General features: G+C 45.5%; 2 protein-coding genes across 3 annotated transcripts; one reads left to right on the forward strand and one right to left on the reverse strand.

Moving 5' to 3' along the window:
- Positions 1-2274: 2274 nt before the first annotated feature.
- On the reverse strand, positions 2275-7658 carry zbtb21 (zinc finger and BTB domain containing 21). Of its 2 annotated transcripts, none has more exons than XM_064352587.1 (2): positions 7542-7658; positions 2275-5867 (listed from the first exon to the last, which is right to left on the reverse strand). In XM_064352587.1, the coding sequence occupies exon 2, from the start codon at positions 5860-5862 to the stop codon at positions 2734-2736; it is 3129 nt and encodes a 1042-aa protein (XP_064208657.1). In that variant the 5' UTR covers positions 5863-5867; positions 7542-7658; the 3' UTR covers positions 2275-2733. The 2 variants fall into 2 exon arrangements, with proteins under 2 accessions (XP_064208657.1, XP_064208658.1); XM_064352588.1 differs by having other exon boundaries at positions 7436-7643.
- Positions 7659-9815: 2157 nt separating this feature from the next.
- Positions 9816-21615, forward strand: umodl1 (uromodulin-like 1). The gene is made up of 16 exons (XM_064352595.1): positions 9816-10071; positions 10602-10844; positions 11146-11304; positions 11962-12074; positions 12593-12779; positions 13064-13204; positions 13804-14043; positions 14716-14828; positions 15363-15579; positions 15892-16029; positions 17028-17575; positions 18021-18163; positions 18677-18913; positions 19410-19569; positions 19792-19876; positions 20475-21615. Exons 1-16 carry the CDS (start codon positions 9996-9998, stop codon positions 20657-20659), a joined length of 2985 nt encoding a protein of 994 aa, XP_064208665.1. The 5' UTR covers positions 9816-9995; the 3' UTR covers positions 20660-21615.
- Positions 21616-21994: the final 379 nt, after the last annotated feature.

The following is a 21994-nucleotide window of genomic DNA, read 5'->3' on the forward strand; positions in this document are numbered from 1 at the left end:
ATTGCAGTATGTTAAAGATACATTTCATTTAGGGATTCACAGATCCACATATACTTGAGTTTTAAAGACCACAATTAGCAAACTTCTTAAACTGACTGGTACAAAAAAGTGTAATAATATGTATGTGGGACAGACAGTGTGTGATTTCATGTGATTTTATCAATATTATCAAAAGCTTGAGAAGAATGTTGAAGCTGCATATTAAAGCTGTAGTCAATTCTAAACTCATTTAAAATAAAGTTGCCTGACTGCAATTGGTGTAGTTGACAGTTTAACAAAATAAAATCATAAATTGAGCAAATCATTAGCTTGTGAATCTTTGGAATTCAAATTGACCTAAATTACTATTAGACGTAAAAGTATTAGATTTAGCTACAAGATTTAATATTTGAGATAGAAAATATGAAATATATACTGCCATCCCTCCTTTGGCCACAAATACGCAGTCTAGTTCCTGAGCTTCGATGTGTTAGAGCACAAATCTACTGGAAAAAAAAATCAAAACAGTAAGTTGCAACAGCTACTGCATTTCACCTGCGAAATTCAGGATAATTGTACAATGTCCATATTATCAATGCAAATGGGGATAGGTTACATACTGAAAGGCAAATGATTAATGGACCCTTCCCTAATATCTAATGAAAACGATCCATAACAGTAAAAAATTTAATTCAGGGCTGCAGTACAACAGAAAACTGAAATACAATTCAATTAAATTAGTTTTAGTTCTGAATTCTGTATGCACAAGTCGAATTTCTGTATTCTTGTCTTGACCTTCCCTCACCAGGCACCACAGAAACACAACAGCACTCAGTTAACTTGCCAATCAGCTCACTGACCCCAAATCTCCCTGAACAAAATATGTGGATCTCAAGCAGTTAATTGGTCGCAAGGGTTGGATTTAAATGTGGAAGTGATAGGATCTTATCTGTCAGAGGAAATAGGCTGTAACAGATACTTGTGAAAATGACTCTTTCCTATCCCAAGGATTCTGGCTGGTATATGCTGATGTGAGATTCGAAGGCACCAGCATAACACAGACATCTCCATCAGCAACCAAATATCCCCATTTGTCTTTGAATAAAATAAAAAAATACTGGGGTAACTCATATTTACAGCCTGCTGGTAATGGTAAAATCTGACGTCCTGTTCTACACTGCAAACAATTTGAAGAAAATGTACATCATATGTTCCCAACGCAACAAAAAAAACCAAAACACAAAAACTGTTAATTTAATCATCGTAATACAACATACTGATAGCCAAATTTACCAAGACTATACTACGCCCCCACGAAGCTGTCAAAATAAACCTAAGCAAGGCAACTGCTGTTAGGCCTAGTGAGAAAAAAAATAAAAGAAATGGAGTAACATTCTAGAATTTCAGAAATATTTAAACCCAACAGAAAACACGACGACCATTGAATTCGACAGTTTGCTTACCTGTGCTATGTGGTCTATAAACAGCGCTGCCCCAGACAGCTACAGAAAGGCAAGAGATCACAGAGGTAACAACTTTATATCACCCACTGCACAATTACTAGTCTTTTGCAAGAGCACTTAATTTACCCAAAAACTGTACATTTTTTATTTAATAAAGCACTTTCAAAAGATTTTTTTTTTTTCTTTTCCAAAAAAAGTTGTACAAAGACGCACTGGTATCAGAGGTGCTTAAATTCCAAGTTTCTGAGGCAAAGCGTGGAACTAGAGTGAAGAGAAGCAAAATCTTTAAAAACAAAACGGCAAAAGTGTATATACATTCACACGCCATCCAGAACAACCACTTCTACATACAATATATATCAAAATATATTGACACTGCTTACAATAAGGCCTTGAAGGAAAGCCAACCGTATTTTGTCAGCCTATCTGTAACCCAATCCACCTAAGATGTTACCAGAAAAAAATCTGTTTTTGGGAATGTTGACATTAGAAATGACCGCATGTTTATTTAGAAACCCCCCCCCCCCCACCACCCCCACCCCCGCCCCCGCTTTCAAGACTGCATTCTGTCCCGTTTTCGGGTCAAACTTAAAGTAAAAAGGTAGCTTGAGGCTCACATGAGTAGTGGCTTCTTGAATAAATTCAGGAAGTGCTTATCCCAAGGGTAAGCAAAACAAGCAGAAACCCAGCCAGCCAAGTCACATTTTTAAAATATTTTAAGATTATGAACATGATGAAATGGAGCTATTGGTCACAATAATGCCTTTAAGTTGCTTTCCTGAAGTAATCTAGACTACATGAGATCTAGACCTACATACAATGTAGGTAGATAGTTGTAGTTTGTTGTGGGTTGTGGTTTGTTGGGGGTGATTAAAAAAAAATGTTGTTACACTGTTATTTGCCATGACCTTACACAACCATATTGCAACATTTTACGATAGTACTTTCAATAGCATTTTGTGCCAGCTGGGTAACTTCTTTTTCAATAGAAATTAATGAAAACTATCATATTTGGCAAAAAAAATTGAATGAACAATCCAGTAAATTTTTAAAAAATGACTTGTACTCCATGAGAAAAAAAAAGTCAGGGTATAAAATATGGTATCTAATATTATTAAATGGATGTATTTACCCTGGTTCAGACAGGTGGATATTAATACAAATCAATTCACAAACTGAACTTAAAAAAAAAAAAAAAGTTTCATTTTTAAAGGTTTTGCCAGCAGGAATACTCTCGAAGATCCACCTTTCGTGGATGAACGTTTGAGCGCTTTCGAACGGCAAACCGAGGCTATGGGTTTGTGTGGCTCTGCTCGTGGCTCCAGAGACTGAAGGCGGTCTTGAAGGTCCTGTGGCAGAGCTTGCACATGTATTGCCTCTTGAAGGTCAGGGCGGAGAGGGTGGGCGCGTGGTAGAACAGAGTGTCCGATTCCTGAGGGGTCAGAGGCTTGTCCGCGGCGGCGGCGGCGGCGGCATCGGCCTTCGGCGGGGGGCCCCCTTCCGGCTTCTCCTGCTCTGGGTTCTTGAATTTGGTGGCGGGCGGTGCCGCCCCCGCCTCCGACGGCCCCGGCTGCGCAGGTTTGGGAGAGTGTGGCGCCCGGGGCGGCGCGGGGGGCCAGGGAGCCGCGGACGTAGCTGGGGGCGGGGAGGGCGAGGGGGACGAGGGGCGCCCGTCGCCCTCTCGGGACCCGGGGGGCTCCTCCTGGGCGGCCATGTGGGACTGGAAGTGGCTCCAGAGGCGGAAGTTAGTCCGGAAGGCCTTGTTGCAGATGTGGCAGATGAAGGGCTTGATGTGGCAGAGCAGCTCCTGATGACGCTCCAGCTGCTTGTGGGTGCTGAAGAGCTTCCCGCACTTCTCGCACGGCCACACGCCGGGCTCCTCGGGCCCCGCCTCCGCCGCCGCCGCCGCCGACACTGGCCCCGCCCGGTTGTCCACCGCCTCCTCCTGAGGCTCCTCCTTCACCTTCAGCTCCCCCTGGTGGTGGGAGGTGCTCAGGTCTTCCGCCATGAAGGACGAGTCCTCCGAGTCGAACATGACCGGCCCGGAAGAGTCGCTGTAGACCACCTCGTCCTTGGAGCTCCCCGCACTCGCGGACTGCAGGCCCGAGCCCATTGGAGGGAGGTGGTCGGACACCTCGCCGTTGTTCTCCTGGAGGCCCAGGGACATCTGCTCCTCCACGGTCATCATGTTCTGGTTGTGCACCTCCACCTGGTGGCGCCAGATGCTGAAGGAGGACTTGAAGGTGCGCATGCACTCCAGGCAGGTCAGCTTCTTGTACTCGCAGTGGGTCTCGTGCTCCTTCTTGACCATCGGGCTGGAGAACCGAAGGCCACAGTAGGGGCACACGGTCGCATGCCGGCAGCCCCTCTCGTGGTTCCCCTGCTCCACCAGCGAGGTCAGCTTCTCGTTGCAGAGTCGGCAGGGGTAGACGTCCTTGCCTTTGTTTTCTTTCAGGTGAGCCGTCCGCTCCTGCATTTGGAGGAGTTCATCCTCCTCCCTTTGCGCCTCCTGGTCGGACTTCTCGCCGTTGTGCATCTTCAGGTGCTGCCTGTACTGAGACTGGAACCAGAACAGCTTCCCGCAGTAAGGACACATGTAGCTCCTGGACCTCCTCAGGCTCCTCTTGCCAAAAGGCTGCGACTGCAGGCCTCCCTGCTTGTTTCGCCTGAGCTTCATGATCAGGGCCTTCTTGATCTCCCTCTCGCGCACGATGTCGATCAGCTTCCTCTGAAACTTCTCGTCCAGGACGGTGTAGGAGCTGGAGGACGGGGCCGGGTTCTGGACCACCCCGTGCTGGGTCTGGCAGTGCGTCCAGACTTTGAAGTTCGTGTGGAACCGCTTGTGGCAGATGTCGCAGGAGTAGGGCTTCTCCGGGTTGTGGTACATGTTCACGTGGCGATACAGGCCTGCGTTGGACCGGAAAACCTTCAGGCAGTTCCAGCATTTGAACATCCTGCTCTGCCTGGATTCTCCCGCCCCTTCATTGTCCTCCTTGTCTAAACCGTGAGGCGCGGCGGTAAGCCGGTTGTCCTCGGTTACAACCTCGTCCACTTCGCTCGCGACGCCCCTTGACCTCTTCCCTGGGTTCCTCCTGCTGTCCAGCCTCGCCTTCCTCTTTCCCGAATGTTTGAAAAACCCCCTGGGCCCCTCGTCGAAGTTAATTTGAAAGTCCCTGAAGTTCACGGGCAGGTTGTCGCCGACGGTGATGCGGATGATGTCGGACGGATCGGCGAGCGGGCTGCTGGGCTCCGTCTTCACGTGGACCTCGGCCGCGTGCGCGTCCTCCTCCTCCTCCTCGTACCGGTTGCAGTGCCGGGACTTCAGGACCAACGGCGGGACGGCGTTCGACTTGGGAGCCTTGTGCACCGCTGGCTCCGCGTCAGCCGGGCTCCTGGCGGCCATCTTAACCACGGACTGCTCCCGACTCTGCGGGGTCTTGAGCTCCAGGGCCGGGGAGAAGACCGGGACGGGGCTGTCCATCGAGAGGGATCTGCGCAGAAGGCTCTTTATGAGCGGGCCGCTGCGGTCGATGGCCTGGCTGGCCTCGTTGGCGTGACCCGAGGAGGCCTGCTTGGGACCGTACGAGGGGGCGCGCGGCTCGTCCCGGATGCCCACGGCGTCCGGCTGCAGCCGGCTGTGCTGTATCTGAGACTCGCTGAAGGAAACCGACGAGGTCAGCTGCGGTCGCCCGCACGACATGAGAGCCGCCCTCTCCCTCGCCAGAGAAGCCGACGGATGAGATTTACCTTCGGGCTCCGCGGACTTTCTGGGGACGCCCGTCGCTTTCCTCGATGTAGCGCCGGCCTCCTCCTGTCCCGCGCACTGGGAGGGCTTGCCCACGGCCCTGGCGGACGTTACGTCTCTGGACTCGGCGGGGGTCGCCTGTTTCGACGCCGCCTTCCCGAGCGGATTGAGGCCTCTGTGATGGGACGAGCCGGCGCTCGGCGGATCGCCGCGGCTCTGGCGCACGATGACGCTCCTCTGCTGGCAGCCGTTGTCCTCCTCCTCCTCCGAGAAGGACATCCTCTTCCTGGAGACGCTGTACGAGACCTGGGGCTTGGTCGACATTATGTTGGTCAGGAACGGGATCCCCAAGCTGTAGCCCAGCTCCTGTATGGCCGCCAGGCTGCCCCGGTCCACGAACAGCGACGAGGAGTATATGTAGTTCAGCACGTTCTCGAAGGCGTCCGGTTCGCAGAAGTCCAGCTGGACGGCGGTCTGGGCCCCGCACTCCCGCCGGGCGAACAGGGAGTGGAAGTACTCGCTGCTGGCGGCCAGGATGCTCCTGTGAGCCTGGTACTTCTGGTCCCCGACCACCAGGATGACGTCACAGAGCTGACCTTTCAGACGCTGCTCGTTGAGCACGCCCAGCAGGGAGATGGCATGGGCGGGGTTTATGTAGTGCACCAGGCTCTCCATCTCGGCTGTCGGAATAAAATAAAGATAAAAAGAATAAAGATCCGCCATTCCGTTTTCTTTCAGTTTTTATGACTAGCCTAACCTTCTAGCTGAGGTGTTTCCGGGTCATAATGAACCACTTTGTTTTTCATTTTTAAAAAAGTTTTTCATTTACAGCAGTGCTATTCAGCTCTGGTGCTGCAGGGTTTGCTGTTATTTGTTCTCAACATATAATCAACAACCAGTTTAGACCCAGGAAATCATTTCAGGTGAGTTGACTGTGTGAGCAGCTGCTTCATTTGAGCAGACCCTCTAGGAGGTAGTTGGGGGAATCCCTGACATACAGCGTTTTATAGTTTTGTAATGTAACACAATGAATCATGTGATCACACATCATAAGAGGCTGCTTTTTTATAAGTCACGTACACACTCCACAGTACCCAGACCCAAACACTCTTCACTGAGTGACCACATGTTTGTGACCTCTTTGAAGACAGTTCACACACCCTACAAATTTTAAGACTTGCCTTAAAACACGTTTACACCTTTGCACCTCTACCTTAAATCAACCAGATTTTTGCTGCAGTATGAGTTTCTCTCAAATATGACTCGCTAAGTTTAGTGTTTTTACTTTTATTACATATTACAAATGCAAACCATTTTAACTCTTTTTTCCTCAGCTTTTTATTTATTTATTTATTTGATGAGATGATCAGCATCAAAAGAAACAATAATAATAACAACAACAACAATAATAATAATAATAACAAAAATAATAATAATAATAATAATAATGGCAGCAACAAGCACCCATATCTTAGGCTAATTATGGAAAGACGGTTGCTAAATGTCCTGAAGTAAAATATTAAATCTATTTAATGTCTGTCTTTAGACTTTCCATTATTTATCCAAAACGACCAAATGTTATGAGCTAACATAAAGGTCTCTTATATGTATAGCTACCCACCGCCTCTAAATACCTGTTAATGTGTTATTTAACAAAAAGAAAGAACAAAAAAAATATTGTGGTTAAATAATCATAACTGATACGCTATTTTCAGACATGGGGTAACCGGAAAGCCTAAATTCAGGCAGAAAGCATTGAAATATGCGCATGCGCACGTCACAGTTCTTTTACGGATTGAACCTGGAAGTCGCTTGTATCATGTCTACCGTTTAAATATATTTACAAAGCCTAAGATAGCTTATTTCGTGTTATCATCCTAGTTATGACAAGTGTCAAAACCGAAGTGCTCGACGGCGTGTTAGTTTGCGAAGTAGCTAGCTACATGGAGTTACATTTGTCACTTCGCACATGACTAACATGCATCTGGCTAACGTTAGCTAGTCCCCCCGTGGCTTGTACACTCACTCAGACAATTATCCCGAAACAACAAAGTAATGACGCTAATCCAAACACAAAGCTCTTTGCTGCACACGCAAGCCCGCGACAGTCCAAATACAGACAGAGGAAAAACAGTGTGGTCAATGAGCCTGCGCACACGCCATCTCCTGTCATTTCTCTGAAAGAGCGCAGACGCAGCATCCAAAACGGGCACTGCAGAATCGCTTAGGAGAAAGAGAAAGAACTCACCTCAGCGTTACGTCAGGAAAGGACGCTTTTCCCAAACATAAACAGATAGGATAACTCAAGTAGTAGCAGCTATATGCAACCTAAGTGGTCTCATGCTTTAACTCACCCTTTCGATTTACTTTAGTTCCCGCGGAGCACCTAAAAAAAGACTATTTTAGAATTCCGTTAAGCGTGTGGCAGTCATGATTCCATCCATCTTGTACTTGACGTCATCCCACACAAGAGATGAGGTCATCGCAAAGAACGCTCGTCACGTGCACTCCGCTCTGATAGGCTGCTTCCTCTCTGAAGGCGTGTGTGTGGGAAACGACTACGGAAATAACAGATTTCTAACTGAAGAAGCCTGCACGTCTGCGGAGACTTACTTAAAGAGACAGCTTGTTCTTTAATTCCCCGTGATATAAACATATAATTTGGGATCATGTAAAAATAATTTTATAGTTAATAGTATCATATGTTATTTGTATGTATATGGCATATTATTTTTATTCCCAAGAGGTAAATAACTTTTGACAACATTAATAATAATAATAATAATAATAATAATAATAATAACAATAATAATAATAATAATTATTATTATTATTATTATTATTATTATTGTTATTATTATTATTGTAATAACAACAACAATTTAGCAGAATTGTTATTATTATTATTATTATTATTGTTGTTATTATTATTATTATTATTATTATTATTATTATTATTATAACAACAATTTAGCAGAATTGTTATTATTATTCTTCTTATTATTATAATAATAATTATTATTGCCATCAACATTATCATCAAGAATCTTTCCTCACGTGTAGCGTGTGTCACACACACCTCAGTTTCTCAGGTCAGAAAAAATCACGGTACACCTATCAGCTTTATTATGACAATCATGTCGTGTAGCCACATTCTTCTGCTTTATCACGCCCCAATTAATGACACATTATCAGTGAGTAGCCTACACTTTCCTCTCCCTTCATCAAAAACATGGAATAGCCTACATTCCACATGCAGTACATATCACTTTCAGGTTCCATTCTTCGAAGAACTGATCACTCCCCTTAAGGAGTCCCTTTGAAACCAATTAAACCCAGGTAATTAAAAACTGACACTTAATCACAGAGAGTAGTATGTATTGCCCGACCAGAGGGCTTGCGGTAGGGCTGGGTGTGTTTGCTCTGTACCGAGTCTCTTTCCAGAGAGCGTTCCGCGAGCATTGAGCCTCCCTGAGGGCTAGGAGGACCGGTGACCATGGCGCGTTGTCAGGGGTTGCATCGGGGCACACTGTGCGCGTGAACCCACTGCCTACTCGCGGCTCCGCGTTGCTGTGCGCAGTCACTCCGATGCCCCTCCTCCTGGCGAACGCGCGCATTGCCTTGCCTTTGGAATTAGGCGACCAGTGGCTGTAATGCTGATGATATTAATTAGCGATAATTCACATCGCGATGATGTTTAGCAGCTAATCGCCACGTCTGTTGTTGATAATATCTTGTTTATTTCCGCCCTGCTGGTGTTGCCTTTGTGTAACCTTTTTAATGCCACCTTTACATAAGGCTATAGCACTACGAAGGAATAGTCAGCTCATGGATTTTCTTCCACGTGTCTGTGATTGTGTGTTAATGTCTTCCTGGAATTAATTATGAACTCAAAAGCTGCCTATAACTAATATATACCTATATATTCACTGGGACACTGCATTTACTGTACACAGACAAGACCGATAGTCCTGCACCCAAGCAATACAGCACAGATTATTAAATATTATAAATGATCAAAGTATACATATATTTTTACAGGAAATTAATACATAATTTTTCCATTGTGATGATGAGTTCCTACTGAGAAGGGGAGTTTCACCGCTGCAATATCCTTTATATAGCAGCCTTTTCTGGACGTGCTAATTGACACGGCAACTGGCTCAGGAGCACAGATCAAACACTGCCATGGTTACCTGCGAGGAAAACACATCACCTGGGACAAACAGTGCCTCTTTCCAACGTGAACATTCTATCCCTCTGGCATTGCAAACAGAGTTAATTGCCATTACTGAAAGCACCAGGTTATAACAGAACTGTAAAATGAAGCAACGACTTCTGAATTTGGGTGCTGATTAGCAATAGTCTTTACCTACAAAGCATCCCTTTCTTTTCCCTTTTGCGTATAAAATAATAAAATGAGTAAATGAATACCCCCCCCCCCCAAAAAAAAAACAATTATGATTTATTTTCCCATTTAACAAAATCAGTAAGTTATTTCCAAGTTTGCTCATTTCATGCTCACCTGCGTCAAAATAAACCAATATAGTGAAGTCTGTGTATTAATTAACCCTGGCGACCCGAGGTTGGGAAAGATCTCGATGGTGTTTTGTGCTCCACAGGTGCAGCTGAATCGCTGGGTGGAGGCAACCCAGCCCACCGCTCTCCAGGGGGCTCGAGAGCGCGAGCAGCCTCCTCCAGCTGAACCATCTCTAGCTCGGCAAGAAGGAGCGCCTCGCAAAACCGGGGGAGGTCACGACAAGTACCACAGGGGTCAAGAGCGGGGGCCCGGATTTCTCGGCTCGGAGATGCGCTGGATCTTCTCCGCCTGCATCGCGGCATCCTTCCTGGGGCTCGGCCTGGCGCACAACACCATGTTCGAAGGTGGGTGAAGGGCGAGGCGGGAGCTTTCTGTCTGTGACGCAGCTCTGCGTCTCGTCAGCCGGCTCAGAGAGCCAAGATCTTCCAGATAAGGCGATGAATATGAACGCACTCTGTGAATAACCATTAATTGATCTCGTTTTTATGTTTATATTTTCTCTGTAGTAACAGAAAGGGGATGGTCACTGTTTGGGAATTTTGAATAAAGCACGTAATGCAAGCTTCTGTATTTCCAGGTGTTTCTTCCTTTTGGAGTAATTGGGTGTGAAGAAATGGCTTTGCAGCTTGGCACTATAATTTATATTATGTGTTGTAAATGAACGATAGCACATACTTCAGTCTCCAGAAATATTACAAACACTGAGCTGCTCTGTTTTATCTGACCGAAGTTTGAAGCTAGGGGATAATACTGCTCTGGTCATTACTTTTATACATTTCACCATTCTCAAGCACACGGAGGACTGACACCACAATGCCACTGACAAAACAGAACAAACTTGTGGTACAATCCTTGATTTTCCCTGTTGTTTCAGGATATGACCTGTCCTTGTCGGGTTACCACTTATGCACCGAAACAAAGACTGTGAACCACAGCGAAGTGATGTCATACACGGTGTCCTACTCAGTGAGCACGCCTTGCGGAGGCTGGCTGCCGTGGAGGACATGTCGGAAGACCCTCTATAAAACAGCCTACAAGACCGTGGTTGTCCCGGTCACCAGCACCACCACCAGGTGCTGTGATGGATACGAACAAGTCGGCAGCTACTGTGCCTTACGTAAGTCTGGCTCTCAGGGTGGAGGAAAGGCACTGATTAAAGCCAAAAGTTTAAAAGTCATTTTTTCTTCACGGCACAAAACGATTTTGTTTATTTTTTTTTGATGGCACCGGTAGTCATGGAAATAAAATGTCTGCAGTACCAAACATAGACACTGGGCGGGGCTGTGGAACAGCAAACAAACAAACAAAACGTTGATAAAAGAAGACCGTCCTTTCCCATTGTGTGTATATCAGTGTTCAGTTCAGCTGTTTTTCAGTTTCTTTCTCTCTTTCTTTCTTTCTTTCTCTTACCATTGCAGCTTTGAGCCAGAGTGCAGTGTTCAGTGCCAAGCCCGGCTCGTGCCCGGAGCAAGTGACGAGACGTTATGGCATGTGCCAATGGGACACCGATTGCTCTGTCGGCCAGAAGTGCTGCCCGGACGGAGGCGCCTCTTGTTGCACGGACGCAAAAGCTGAAGGTGCGGGTCTCTACGACAACGGGCTCTAGATATATAATCGTTTTTAGAGCAGTACGATCACATGTGAATTCCCATTGGTAATTAACATTTACTTTTTAGGCAATTATCCTCAAATGGAAAAAACATTATCCCCTTCTCTGCATATAATCATATCTGGGGAGACTTAACATGGCTATAATATTTTACGCAGAATGCAGTTAAAATGCTTATTGAGCAAACTGGCTTGAGTTTCTTGCTGAAGGGCACAACGACAGCACACCACCTGGGAATTGAACCCACAACCTCAGAGTCCGTGCAGAGTCATACAACCCCTCTGCCCCAAAATGGCTGACAGGCAAATCAACAAGAAAACAAACAAACAAACAAAACACTGGGAAAATGTTTCTCATTGTATCACTTACTGGTGCTTTTGCATTGATGTAGAAAATTAATTTATAAAAAAGGACACATGAAAAATATGGTCTCTACAGCTGTCCCTGGAAATTTTATTGATATTCAATATGAGGTAAAATACATATTGATTAGAATTATATTCTCACAGACAGTGACCGTGTACTTTTCTCCAGTGTGAAATTACATCTATGACCAAGCTTGTCTCCATGTAACCTCCCTTCGAGTGTCTCTGAATCTAACATGTTAAGGGGTTTGATCATTTAGGTGGAGAGAGAGGCTGGAGCCTTAACGTGACCATCGTCGTGAAGACAAATTACACAATGCTGGAGCGTTTGCCCCACGCCATCCTGAACCACACACGGCTGTTACACGCTATGGTAAAAATTGGTTACCGCATGCATCCCACTACGGATGTTTAAAGGGATGGGTCTCTTCTCGTAGCTTTTGCTTGTGTGGATAGGAGCTTTTGGTCTGGTGTTTCTGTGTGTTCATTATTGTATGTTTCTTACAATGGCTTCCAATCGAAGATGCACGTTTGATGAAGTGGAAATTTCATGTGTCCAACAGACAATCTCATCATTGATCAATCTATGTCCAATCCATGGCTGCACAGCGATGTTCCTGGAGATCTACCATCCTGTAGGCTTTGATTCCAACTATAATTTGGTGCACCTGATCCCATGAATCAGCAGCTCAGTGATATCACTATCTACTGAAAGGAGGTGTGCTTTGTTAGGGTTCGAGTGAAAATCTACAGGACGGTAGATCTCTAGGAGCAGGGTTGGGCAGCCCTGGTCTAACCAGTCTAATCAGTTCAATGTTGCCCAGCAGTTTTGTTGGTTCAGTCTGGCCTCTTATGGACGGAAGATAGAGCATTTTTGCTGTATTTCTGCAGGTCACAGGAGCGCTGGGGTCTCCGAACATCTCCATGTACCACCTCAAGTGCCGTCCGGATGGCCCGTTCAGGACCAGCACCGAGCTGATGATCGGCTGCTCCCACCCCCTCTCCCTGCAGGGCACCTCCACCCAGCTGCACCTCCTGATGGAGAACATTGAGGAAATATCCCACGTGGAGGTGCAAGGTAAGGCTACTGGATCATGTAGAGCAGTGGTAGCCAACCCTGCACCTGGAGATCCACCATCCCATTGGTTTACTCTCCAACCCTAACAAAGCACACCTCACTCAACAGCTAGAGAGCTCATTGAGCTGCAAATTAATAGAGCCAGGTGTGGCAATTGTGGTAATAATGTTAGCTTTAAAGCTAAAAAGTAGTTACAGTGATGATGTTATAATCATGCTAACGTGTTTGGCTAACGTGTAAATGTGCGCGGCTAACTGTCTTCCATTGCCGCACGTCCACGACAGATGTGAACGAGTGCGCTCGGGCTGAGCTGAACAGCTGCTCGCCGAGCGGCAAGTGCTTCAACACCGAGGGCTCTTACAACTGCTCCTGCCTCCCGGGCTTTGTGGACCTGAGGCCCAACGTCACTGGTCAATTCTGTGAGGGTAAGGACGAGCGGTTGCTACCGTCGGTTAAAAGCTGCACAAATCTACTTAAGCGATAATACTGTACTTAACAAATTGGCATTCTCCGTATTCATGCTGTAATTTCCATAATTACATCATCTTTATATTTAACCAGAATGCCATGTCTATATATCATTGTGTTTTTTTGTGCTCAGTGTCTTGCATTAATATGAGTGAGGGGGGTATATATATATATATAATGTCAACTCAGCTGTGGGGAAACAAACCCGTGGAGAGTTGCCGAGCAACAGCACCGAGAGCTTGTGTGGCAACAGTGATGGAAGTGCACACGGCCCGGGAGGGCGTGCAACGTGACCTCTTCTTCCAATTACAGTGATTTGAGTTATAGAGCCTTTTTATAACCCTTACATGCTCCCCGCCCTGCCCCAGTGCTCTGATCCAATGGCGTTGGCCTTTGATTGCGTTCCGACCCAATAGAATTGGGGGGGGTCACCAGGGGTGGCCAATCATATTGCAAAGGCAGGGGGGTTGGTGCCACCCCTGGTCTCCAGACATCACAAGCCACTGGGAGACCAGTGATAACGCCCTGGAGGTCACAGCCATGTGCCATTCCACAGAGGAAGAGGACCACACCTCGGGCTACGGAGGCCAGGAGCAGACCTCCTCCCCCTACGTCAGCACGACCATCCCTTGGACAGCCAATGGGACCACCCATGATGTCACAAGCGCCGTCTGGAGTAGCGTTTCTGCTACTCCGTCTGCCACCACAAACTCCACTCCAGCAGCACCGCATGTTACCATGGCTCCCAAACCAGTTACTGTCAGCGTGAGCACTGTGTCCCCAGTGCCCTCTCCGAGTAAGTGCAACCACACCTTCTGTATGTGTTATTCAATAGGAGTTTCGATTTCACGTACTTAGTTACACCTTTTCCGCCGTACCCTTTTCTGATAATGGAAAGGGGTGACAAAAATTATGATTATGATTATGATTATTATTATTATTATTTTATTTTGCAATACAGTTCATATTGAGGGGCTTGCCTTTGAAAAAACCTTTAGTATCAGTGCAGTAACCGACAGTATATGAGATTATTAATTTTTATATATTTACATTACATAGCTGTCTGTTATTCAAAAGAATCATATAGAAGAAAATACAAAGAACTTCAAGGCACTCAGTCTCCAGTAAAATGATCAAAAATCCCTCCAGCGTTTTTTCCTACAACAAGCTTACATTTTTAAAATTATTATTATTATTATTATTTTCATGAAGATTGAGTGCATTGAGTTTTTTGTATTTCCTTCTACATGAACATGAACACCAACTGGCAATGAGGATCTCTCCATTTTGATAATAATTGATAATATTTGAAGCCAAGGTAGCGTTCCTTTTTTTTTTTTACCACGTTTATTTACATCAATCGCTTCACTGGAGTAATAGAACAGTAGGCTCATTGTGGAGACACGTGCGCGTTGTGAGATCGCGTGGCCGATGATGTGTAATGTCGCGATCCGCGTGACGTCCGCAGCCGTGCAGACTCTGAAAGCGGTCGTGCGCTTGACCAACGTGGAGTTCCAAGAAGCCTACCTGAACCACAGCAGCCAGGCGTACCTCGATCTCACCCGAAGCTTTGAGAGAGAGGTAAATTCGTTAACGTCATGTTCGTTTTTTATGTGTCTGTTGTTGTTGCTGTTGTTTTTTTTAAAGGGTCAGGTGCGCGCACAGTTATTTCATCAATACGACTGAACTAAAAACTTCATAAATCATCATTCATATAAACATAGTGATTTTTTTTAATATGCAGAAGCAAGCATAACTATCTACAGACAGCTGCTGTATTTAGCACATACGCTCATACTATAGTAACAAAGAATAATTTACCCATGTTAGCTTTTCAATGTAATGTTAAGAGAAACAAACCCTTATAAACAAATAGGACTGATAATTGAGCTGTAGACCCTGATAAAAAAAAAGTCCATTGATAATTTACCCATGATAGCTTTTCAGTGTAATATTAAGAGGAACAAACTCTTAAAAACAAACAGAACTGATAATTAAACTGTGGAATGTAGTAAAAAAAAAAAAGGTCCAAATTTGATTTTTTACAAAATTCAGTCACAGTTTTTAACATAGACTTTGAGTGCACTTCTGACACGGGCTCCTGCCTTTTCACAGGTCCTATCGTCTCTCCCTCCGGACATCCAGTACCTGGTGCATTCTGGCGCCGTGAAGATACTGATCGCGGGCCTGTCCCGCGGGAGCGTGGTGGTGGACTTCTTGATCGTGTTCACCAAAAACGTGACCCAGGGTGCCGTGAACGTGTCAGAGGCCCTTGTGACTTCCTTGCGCAACAGTTCCGTGTACGCCATGGACAACAGCACGTCTATACAGGGTACGCTGGGAAATAGAGTTGTGCTGATGGCGGCGCTCTCGCGGACTGCAGACAGCCTGCTATACAGTAGCTCTATTATTGCCCTATCTACACCGGTGATTCCCAAACTCTGCAAGTGCATGACCCATTTTCATCTTCTGTGACCCCCCACCCCTTATTAAAATGTAGTCTGACTTATATTACGTTCAAATATAGAACAACAAAAATGAAATGTCAACATTTATTTAATATGTTAATATTAGTTGCATTCAAAATGGTAATTTAGAACTATAGAAGTCATATTAATTAACGTGTGCCTTTTTTCACCCTCAGATTTTAACGAGTGCGACGCTAAGGCGAATGACTGCTCCCCCAACGCAAGCTGTGCCAACACCTGGGGATCCTACACCTGCGCCTGCTTAGTGGGGTTCATAGATACATACCCCGATAGGCCGGGACGAACCTGTGCAGGTGAGTGATGTCATCCTCTTCGATTTGTGCCAATTTGAGTGCAAACCTTCAAGGTGGATCTCCAGGAACTTGATTGGGCAGACCTACCCAATGTTAAGTTACAATTAAAATCTTTTTTTTCCTTTTTCTCCTTTATTTTTTAACGAATATATAATGGCTTTTCACAGTGTAAAAGCTTGACTTGCACACGCTGGTGCAGTCTCACAGTTGAGAGAGCCTGTTTTCCAGCCTGCTCTTGTTCGCCTGTGCATTGCTCATCTTAAACTCCCGTACAAGTCGTTTCCTTTGTACGCAGCCGTGTAAACGACGGCCCTGCTTTCACAATTTGAACAATTAATTCGCGGCTCTCCCTTTGCGCTTCACCGAATTGTTCAGACGTCGTTCAGAAACAGAGCTTTGTGTCCGTCTGTCGCTGTCGCGCACGGAGGAGTCCGGCGGATCAATCAAGTTTTATTCGACTTGGCACTCTGCACAATAGAAACGGAGTTGATGAGTGATTCACTGGGGTCCTTTCCTCAGAACGATGTTAGTTAAGCTATAATGGATAGAGGGGAGGAGCGGTTACGCTTTGCGTTGGCAACGGAAAGAAAGTGCCTAGAACAAATGCAGTAGAGGCAACATGACTAAACTCGGTAGGCCTATAATACAGTCTTACTGGAACATTATAGTGTTGTATGTAGTCAGATATCATTGCTATATGCACCGAGCTGGCCCTTTGGTTTTGGTGGCCCTAAACAAAAATGTTGTTATGGCCCAACATAAATCACACCCACCCAAACAGTGTGAAATTTCACAAATTTAACCGTTTTGCCCAACAAAGAACTCTTGAACTAGACAGGATTCCTCTATGGAGACACAGAGGAGTATTTTGGAACCCTCTTCTGAGAGTGTGTGGAAGCAATTAATGTTAGAATGGTCGGGTTCCATCATCATGGAGAATTGGTCTGAACATGAATGACAGCAATTTGCCCAGTCGCTTGTCCTCTTTCCCCTCACAGCGGTGACCAGCACTGCTACCACAACCACGGGCACCAGCACAACCACGGGCACTAGCACAACCACAGGCCCCAGCACCACCACCAGCAAAGCCTCCAACACCAGCACAACCACGGGCACCAGCACAACCTCCAGCACCAGCACAACCACCGGCACCAGCACAACCTCCGGCACCAGTACAACCACTGGCACCAGCACCACCACCAGCAAACCCTCCAGCACCAGCACAACCACGGGCACCAGCACCACCACCAGCAAAGCCTCCAGCACCAGCACAACCACCAGCACCAGCACCAGCACCACGACGACCTCGCAGAAGAACGCCGTGCCGATTGCGCCCGCCCCGATCACTTCCCCGGTGGCGGACATCACCGTGGAGTGCCGAGCCAGCGCGATCTCCGTCACCGTGGCGAAGGCGTTCCTGAGCGCCAACTTCATCGCGGAAAGCTCTCTCTACCTGGGAAGGCCGGAGTGCGGCATCACCGGCGGCAACGATAGCCACGTGCGCCTAACTGCTGATTGGGACCAGTGTGGCACTGTGCTCCAGCAGGTAAGCACACCACAGACCCTCGTGCCAACTCCGCTAACATAAGCCTAAGGAGGTTCCCCATGCAGTTTATTAGGAAGCTTTCTGTAGCCTCATAGGTCATACGTGCCAGATTTTCAAAGCTGCACTGTGAAATGTCCAGTGATCATTCAACTCTAACCGTGTTAATTCAACTCTTGAGAGATAGCATTTTGTCCCACATTCCAGAGTGACTGAGTGACAACACTGTTAGAGTTGAATTAACACTGGACATTTTACTGTGCGTTGGTGAAGCACGTAAAGTCTTATTATGTCTGTAATTTAGGATGATGGTTATAAATTGAAGCCTTTCTCAAGTGAGGCCGAACCAAATTGTTCTGTTCTTCAGTTGTGCTCTTTTTAGCCTTGAAATGTGTCGGGTCTCCGTACATAGCGGGTGGACGAGAATGTGATGTGCTTTACCTTTCAGAACAACACTCACAACAGCGCGCAGGTAACGTTCTTCAGCAACGCAACGTCAGGCTCTCTCGCTCCCAAAGTGCACCTGCAGATTCCTGTCGTGTGCATCTACTGGAAAAACATTCTCATCTCCACAGGATATTCTCCTTCAGGGTGAGCCCTCCTCTACCTCCGTATGCCCTCAAAGAAAAATATTATCTGGTGAAATATGAAATAAAAAACAATACTGTGTATGTCAGAACATGTCTGAATCTGAACATGTTGACATGTTATAAGATATGTTGTCTTACAGAACATTATGTAGCCTAATATGCTTAGCCAATTCATTCAAATGAAAGTGACTGTAATTTACAATGTTTCTGATATTTTAGGAACATAGAAATGCACAACCCATATCAATGTCATACCCTTTATTCTTTATAAAAAACATTTTATATGTCAACATATATTCTGCACCAAAATAGTTACAATGAATTTATGGATGTGTTCTTATTAAAAAAAAAATCTGAATTATCACATTGCACCACTAATGCAGTATTATTAGTAAAATCACAAGGAAACAGCCTTGTAGCCCAAACAAGAGGTCACTCGGTATGCGCTATAGCATGCCTGTTCAGTGCATGTACGGCTAAAACCCGTTTTCTTTTCTTTGCGCTCTTTCGAAAGCTATGACCTGATCAAAGACGTGATCGAGGGATCTGGGACCTTTCACGTGACCGTCCAGCTCCTGAACGGATCTCTCCCCCTTCCCCAAAACTACTCGCTGTCCCCCAACGAGGAGGTCGTGGTGGAAGTGGCGATCAATTCCTCGATGGACCAAATAAAGCTGGTCATTAACGAGTGCTGGGCCACCCCCTCCAGCGACCTAATGGACTTAACTTCCTATTATTTTCTGAAAAACAGGTCAGACTTTTGTCCATACAGACAGCTGAGTGTTGCCAAGTCATGTAGTAAACATGTTGGATGTTCAAGTCCAGTCTTGAGGCAGTGCTGGATATTCTCTAGACTGCCGGTTAATGATTATATTACATTACAGGCATTTAGCAGATGCTCTTATCCAGAGCGACGTACACATAGCATTTACATCGCATTTACATTTATACAGCTGGATATATGTTGAAGCAATGCAGGTTAAGTACCTTGCTCAAGGGTACAACGGCAGTGTCCTACCTGGGAATTGAACCTGTGGCCTTCAGGTCACAAGACCAGCTCCGCCATTATACTACACTGACGGTTAAAGATGAACCTAGATGGGTCCAAATGGCCCATTCTTGAGACTGTGTATCCTTACGTTCTTATATTGTGCTATGTACCTGTCCCTAGAGAACCATGGGCCGTACGTCCGCGATACGCACACTATTGTGACGGTTGTAAATCGCTTGTTCTCCCTCTTGCCCAGTTGTCCCATCCCTGAAACGTACACCACGGTCCTCCAGAACGGGAACTCCAGCTCGTCCCGTTTGTCCATCCGCGTCTTCTCCTTCGTTCAGCAGAACATGATCTACCTGCACTGCAAGGTGCAGATTTGCTTCGAGACCTCGGGGACGACCTGCAGGCCGGTAAGCCGTTCCGCAGTCCCCCCCGCGTGCGTGGAGACGCTATCGCATGCATTCTCTGTACGGCGGAGTGGATCTTTCCCGAAGTGCGCGATATTCGTTTAAAATGGACTTGGAATGGGTTATACCGTGCACAGACTTAAAAAGACCTTTTAGGAAAGCGCTTTTTTGTTGTTGTTGGTTTTGCAAAGCTGTGCACGTTTCTGATCTGGCTTCTTTTCACAGGATTGCCTTCAGCGTACAGAGAGATCCAAAAACATAGTTGCAGTTGGCAGTGGTTCGTGCGGACCCATTTACAGGTCTCCAAATTGTGAGTATCATACGAGACTTTACTTTAACTCTTGGATATAGATGAATGAATGAATGAATGAATGAATGAATGAATGAATGAATGATTGCATTTATGTAGCACTTTTCCTAGCACTGAAAGTGCTTTGCAGTTTTGAGTGGGAACTTACCTCACCCACCACCAATGTGTAGCACCCACCTGGGTGATGCACGGCAGCCATTTTGCACCAGAACGCTCACCACACATCAGCTAAGGTAGAGCAGGAGAGAACATTTTTTAGCCAAATTAAATCAATTAATTATATAGTGATGAACAGCTATTCAAATGTTGCAGTTTTAGATGGCCTGGAGCGAATTATGTTTATGTGTTGTAGGTCTAGACCAAGCGAGATTTTATCTATTGGAACGTATTGAGAATATGTGGACTTTATGAAAAAAAAAATGATACGCATATTTCACAGCAATGCACTTTAAAAAAATACATTGCAGTATCTGAAAGTGGAACTAATTGGTATATTTACTTATAAATTGTGAAGCCTTGTATCTCCATAAGAGAAAGACCTACTTTTTGACTGCAGGGTAAAATCACCGTGTAACTTTTGATGCTTTCTCTCTTGCAGTGTCAGACGAGGACATAATGAATTCATTTCAGGAAGTGATCTTCATCGTCGTGGGAGTGGGCGTGGCCGCTTTGATCGTTGGAGTCATGTCCATAGTCTGCTACCGCAAACGACGGGTCGGACACTACAACTTCAACTTCACGCAGAAGCAGGAGAGCTTCACTTATAACGTGTTCAGCTCATAGTCGTTCCGTCATGCCCGCGTTCCTATCAGATTTCATGCTTGTGTGATTCAGCTTTCTCAACTTCTGCGTATTGTATGCATACTTTACATGTGCACTATATGACCAGAAGTATCTGGACACCCCTCGGCCTGGGGCTGTTTTTCATTGCTTGGGCTCGGCCCCTTAGTCCCAGTGAAAGCAAATTTTAATGCTACAGTCACATTCTAGATGATTCTGTGCTTCCCTAGCAGTCTGGGGAAGGCCCTTTCCTGTTTCAGCATAACAGTGCCCCTGGGCATACAGCGCAGTCTATGTAGAAATGGTTTTGTTGGGAATGGTGTGGAAGAACTTGACTGGCCTGCAAAGAGCCCAGACCTCAACCCCATCCAGCACCATTGGGAAGAGTGGAAGTTGTTATAGCAGTAAAGGGCAGACCAACTCTATATTAACGCCCATGATTTTTGATGAGATGATGGATGTCAGGTGTCCACATACTTTTGGCCATGTAGTGTATATTAAATAGTAAAATACGATAGTGAAGTCTCTGTATTATCAGATTATATTATATTAAAAAGTAAATGTGAGTGCATATTGATGCATGGACATTGCTATAGGCCTATACTACGCAAACATGCAATTCCTGTATTCCTGTTTAATAAAAGCTATATTTATTATATATCCTGTAACTTGGTTAGATTGGGTAAGTTTTAGCCGAAGCTATGAAAAGATACATTCACAAATATTGTATTTTATTCTGTCAATACTTTTTTGTAACAAATTCATGAGCTGTTTTGAAACTATTTGAAATTGGTGCAATTTACACAACTGTACAAAACGAAGAACGGTAGCGAAGCTTACGAATGCGGAAGGTGTGAGCTGCGGCTTGTTCGTGTCATTGCGTTTAACGCACGCGCTCAGCAAAGGCAGGTTACTGTGAAGGGCATGCGTTTTGTAATTAAACATTTATAAGCCAGTAAGTCCCTGTTGTTTCCTTCATTTCCAGCCTGAAAAGATGTGGTTCCGCACCATTAATGAAACAAAGAAAGAAAAAGACCGCGTTTAATTCTCATAACCTCACAGCTGTTTCTGATTGCCCGCCTCGCTAAACTGCGCACATAGACGCCGTGTGTTCGCATCTGGAGGAGACTCAATATATTTGGGGATGTTATATTGGAACAATCGTTTTGCTCCACAGCCAAATGACAGTTAAACAACACTGGGTTCACGAACATGACTCTGATTCAGCAGTATAAGTACTACCCTCCACTGAGAACTGATTAAACCAGATGTGATGTCCTTCAAACTTGTATAAAACACATCAAAGGGAACATCACTTTGATGCAAGGGTTGTGTCCT

This window comes from Anguilla rostrata, chromosome 9, assembly GCF_018555375.3.
Source record: "Anguilla rostrata isolate EN2019 chromosome 9, ASM1855537v3, whole genome shotgun sequence".
NCBI classification, from domain to species: Eukaryota; Metazoa; Chordata; class Actinopteri; order Anguilliformes; family Anguillidae; genus Anguilla; species Anguilla rostrata.

Coding starts and splice junctions, on each gene's coding strand:
- zbtb21 (XM_064352587.1), bottom strand. CDS start 5,862: ATGGAGAGCCTGGTGCACTACATAAACCCCGCCCATGCCATCTCCCTG.
- umodl1 (XM_064352595.1), top strand. CDS start 9,996: ATGCGCTGGATCTTCTCCGCCTGCATCGCGGCATCCTTCCTGGGGCTC. Junction 17,576..18,020: donor GTGGCACTGTGCTCCAGCAG/GTAAGCACACCA, acceptor TTTACCTTTCAG/AACAACACTCACAACAGCGC. Junction 18,164..18,676: donor ACAGGATATTCTCCTTCAGG/GTGAGCCCTCCT, acceptor CTCTTTCGAAAG/CTATGACCTGATCAAAGACG.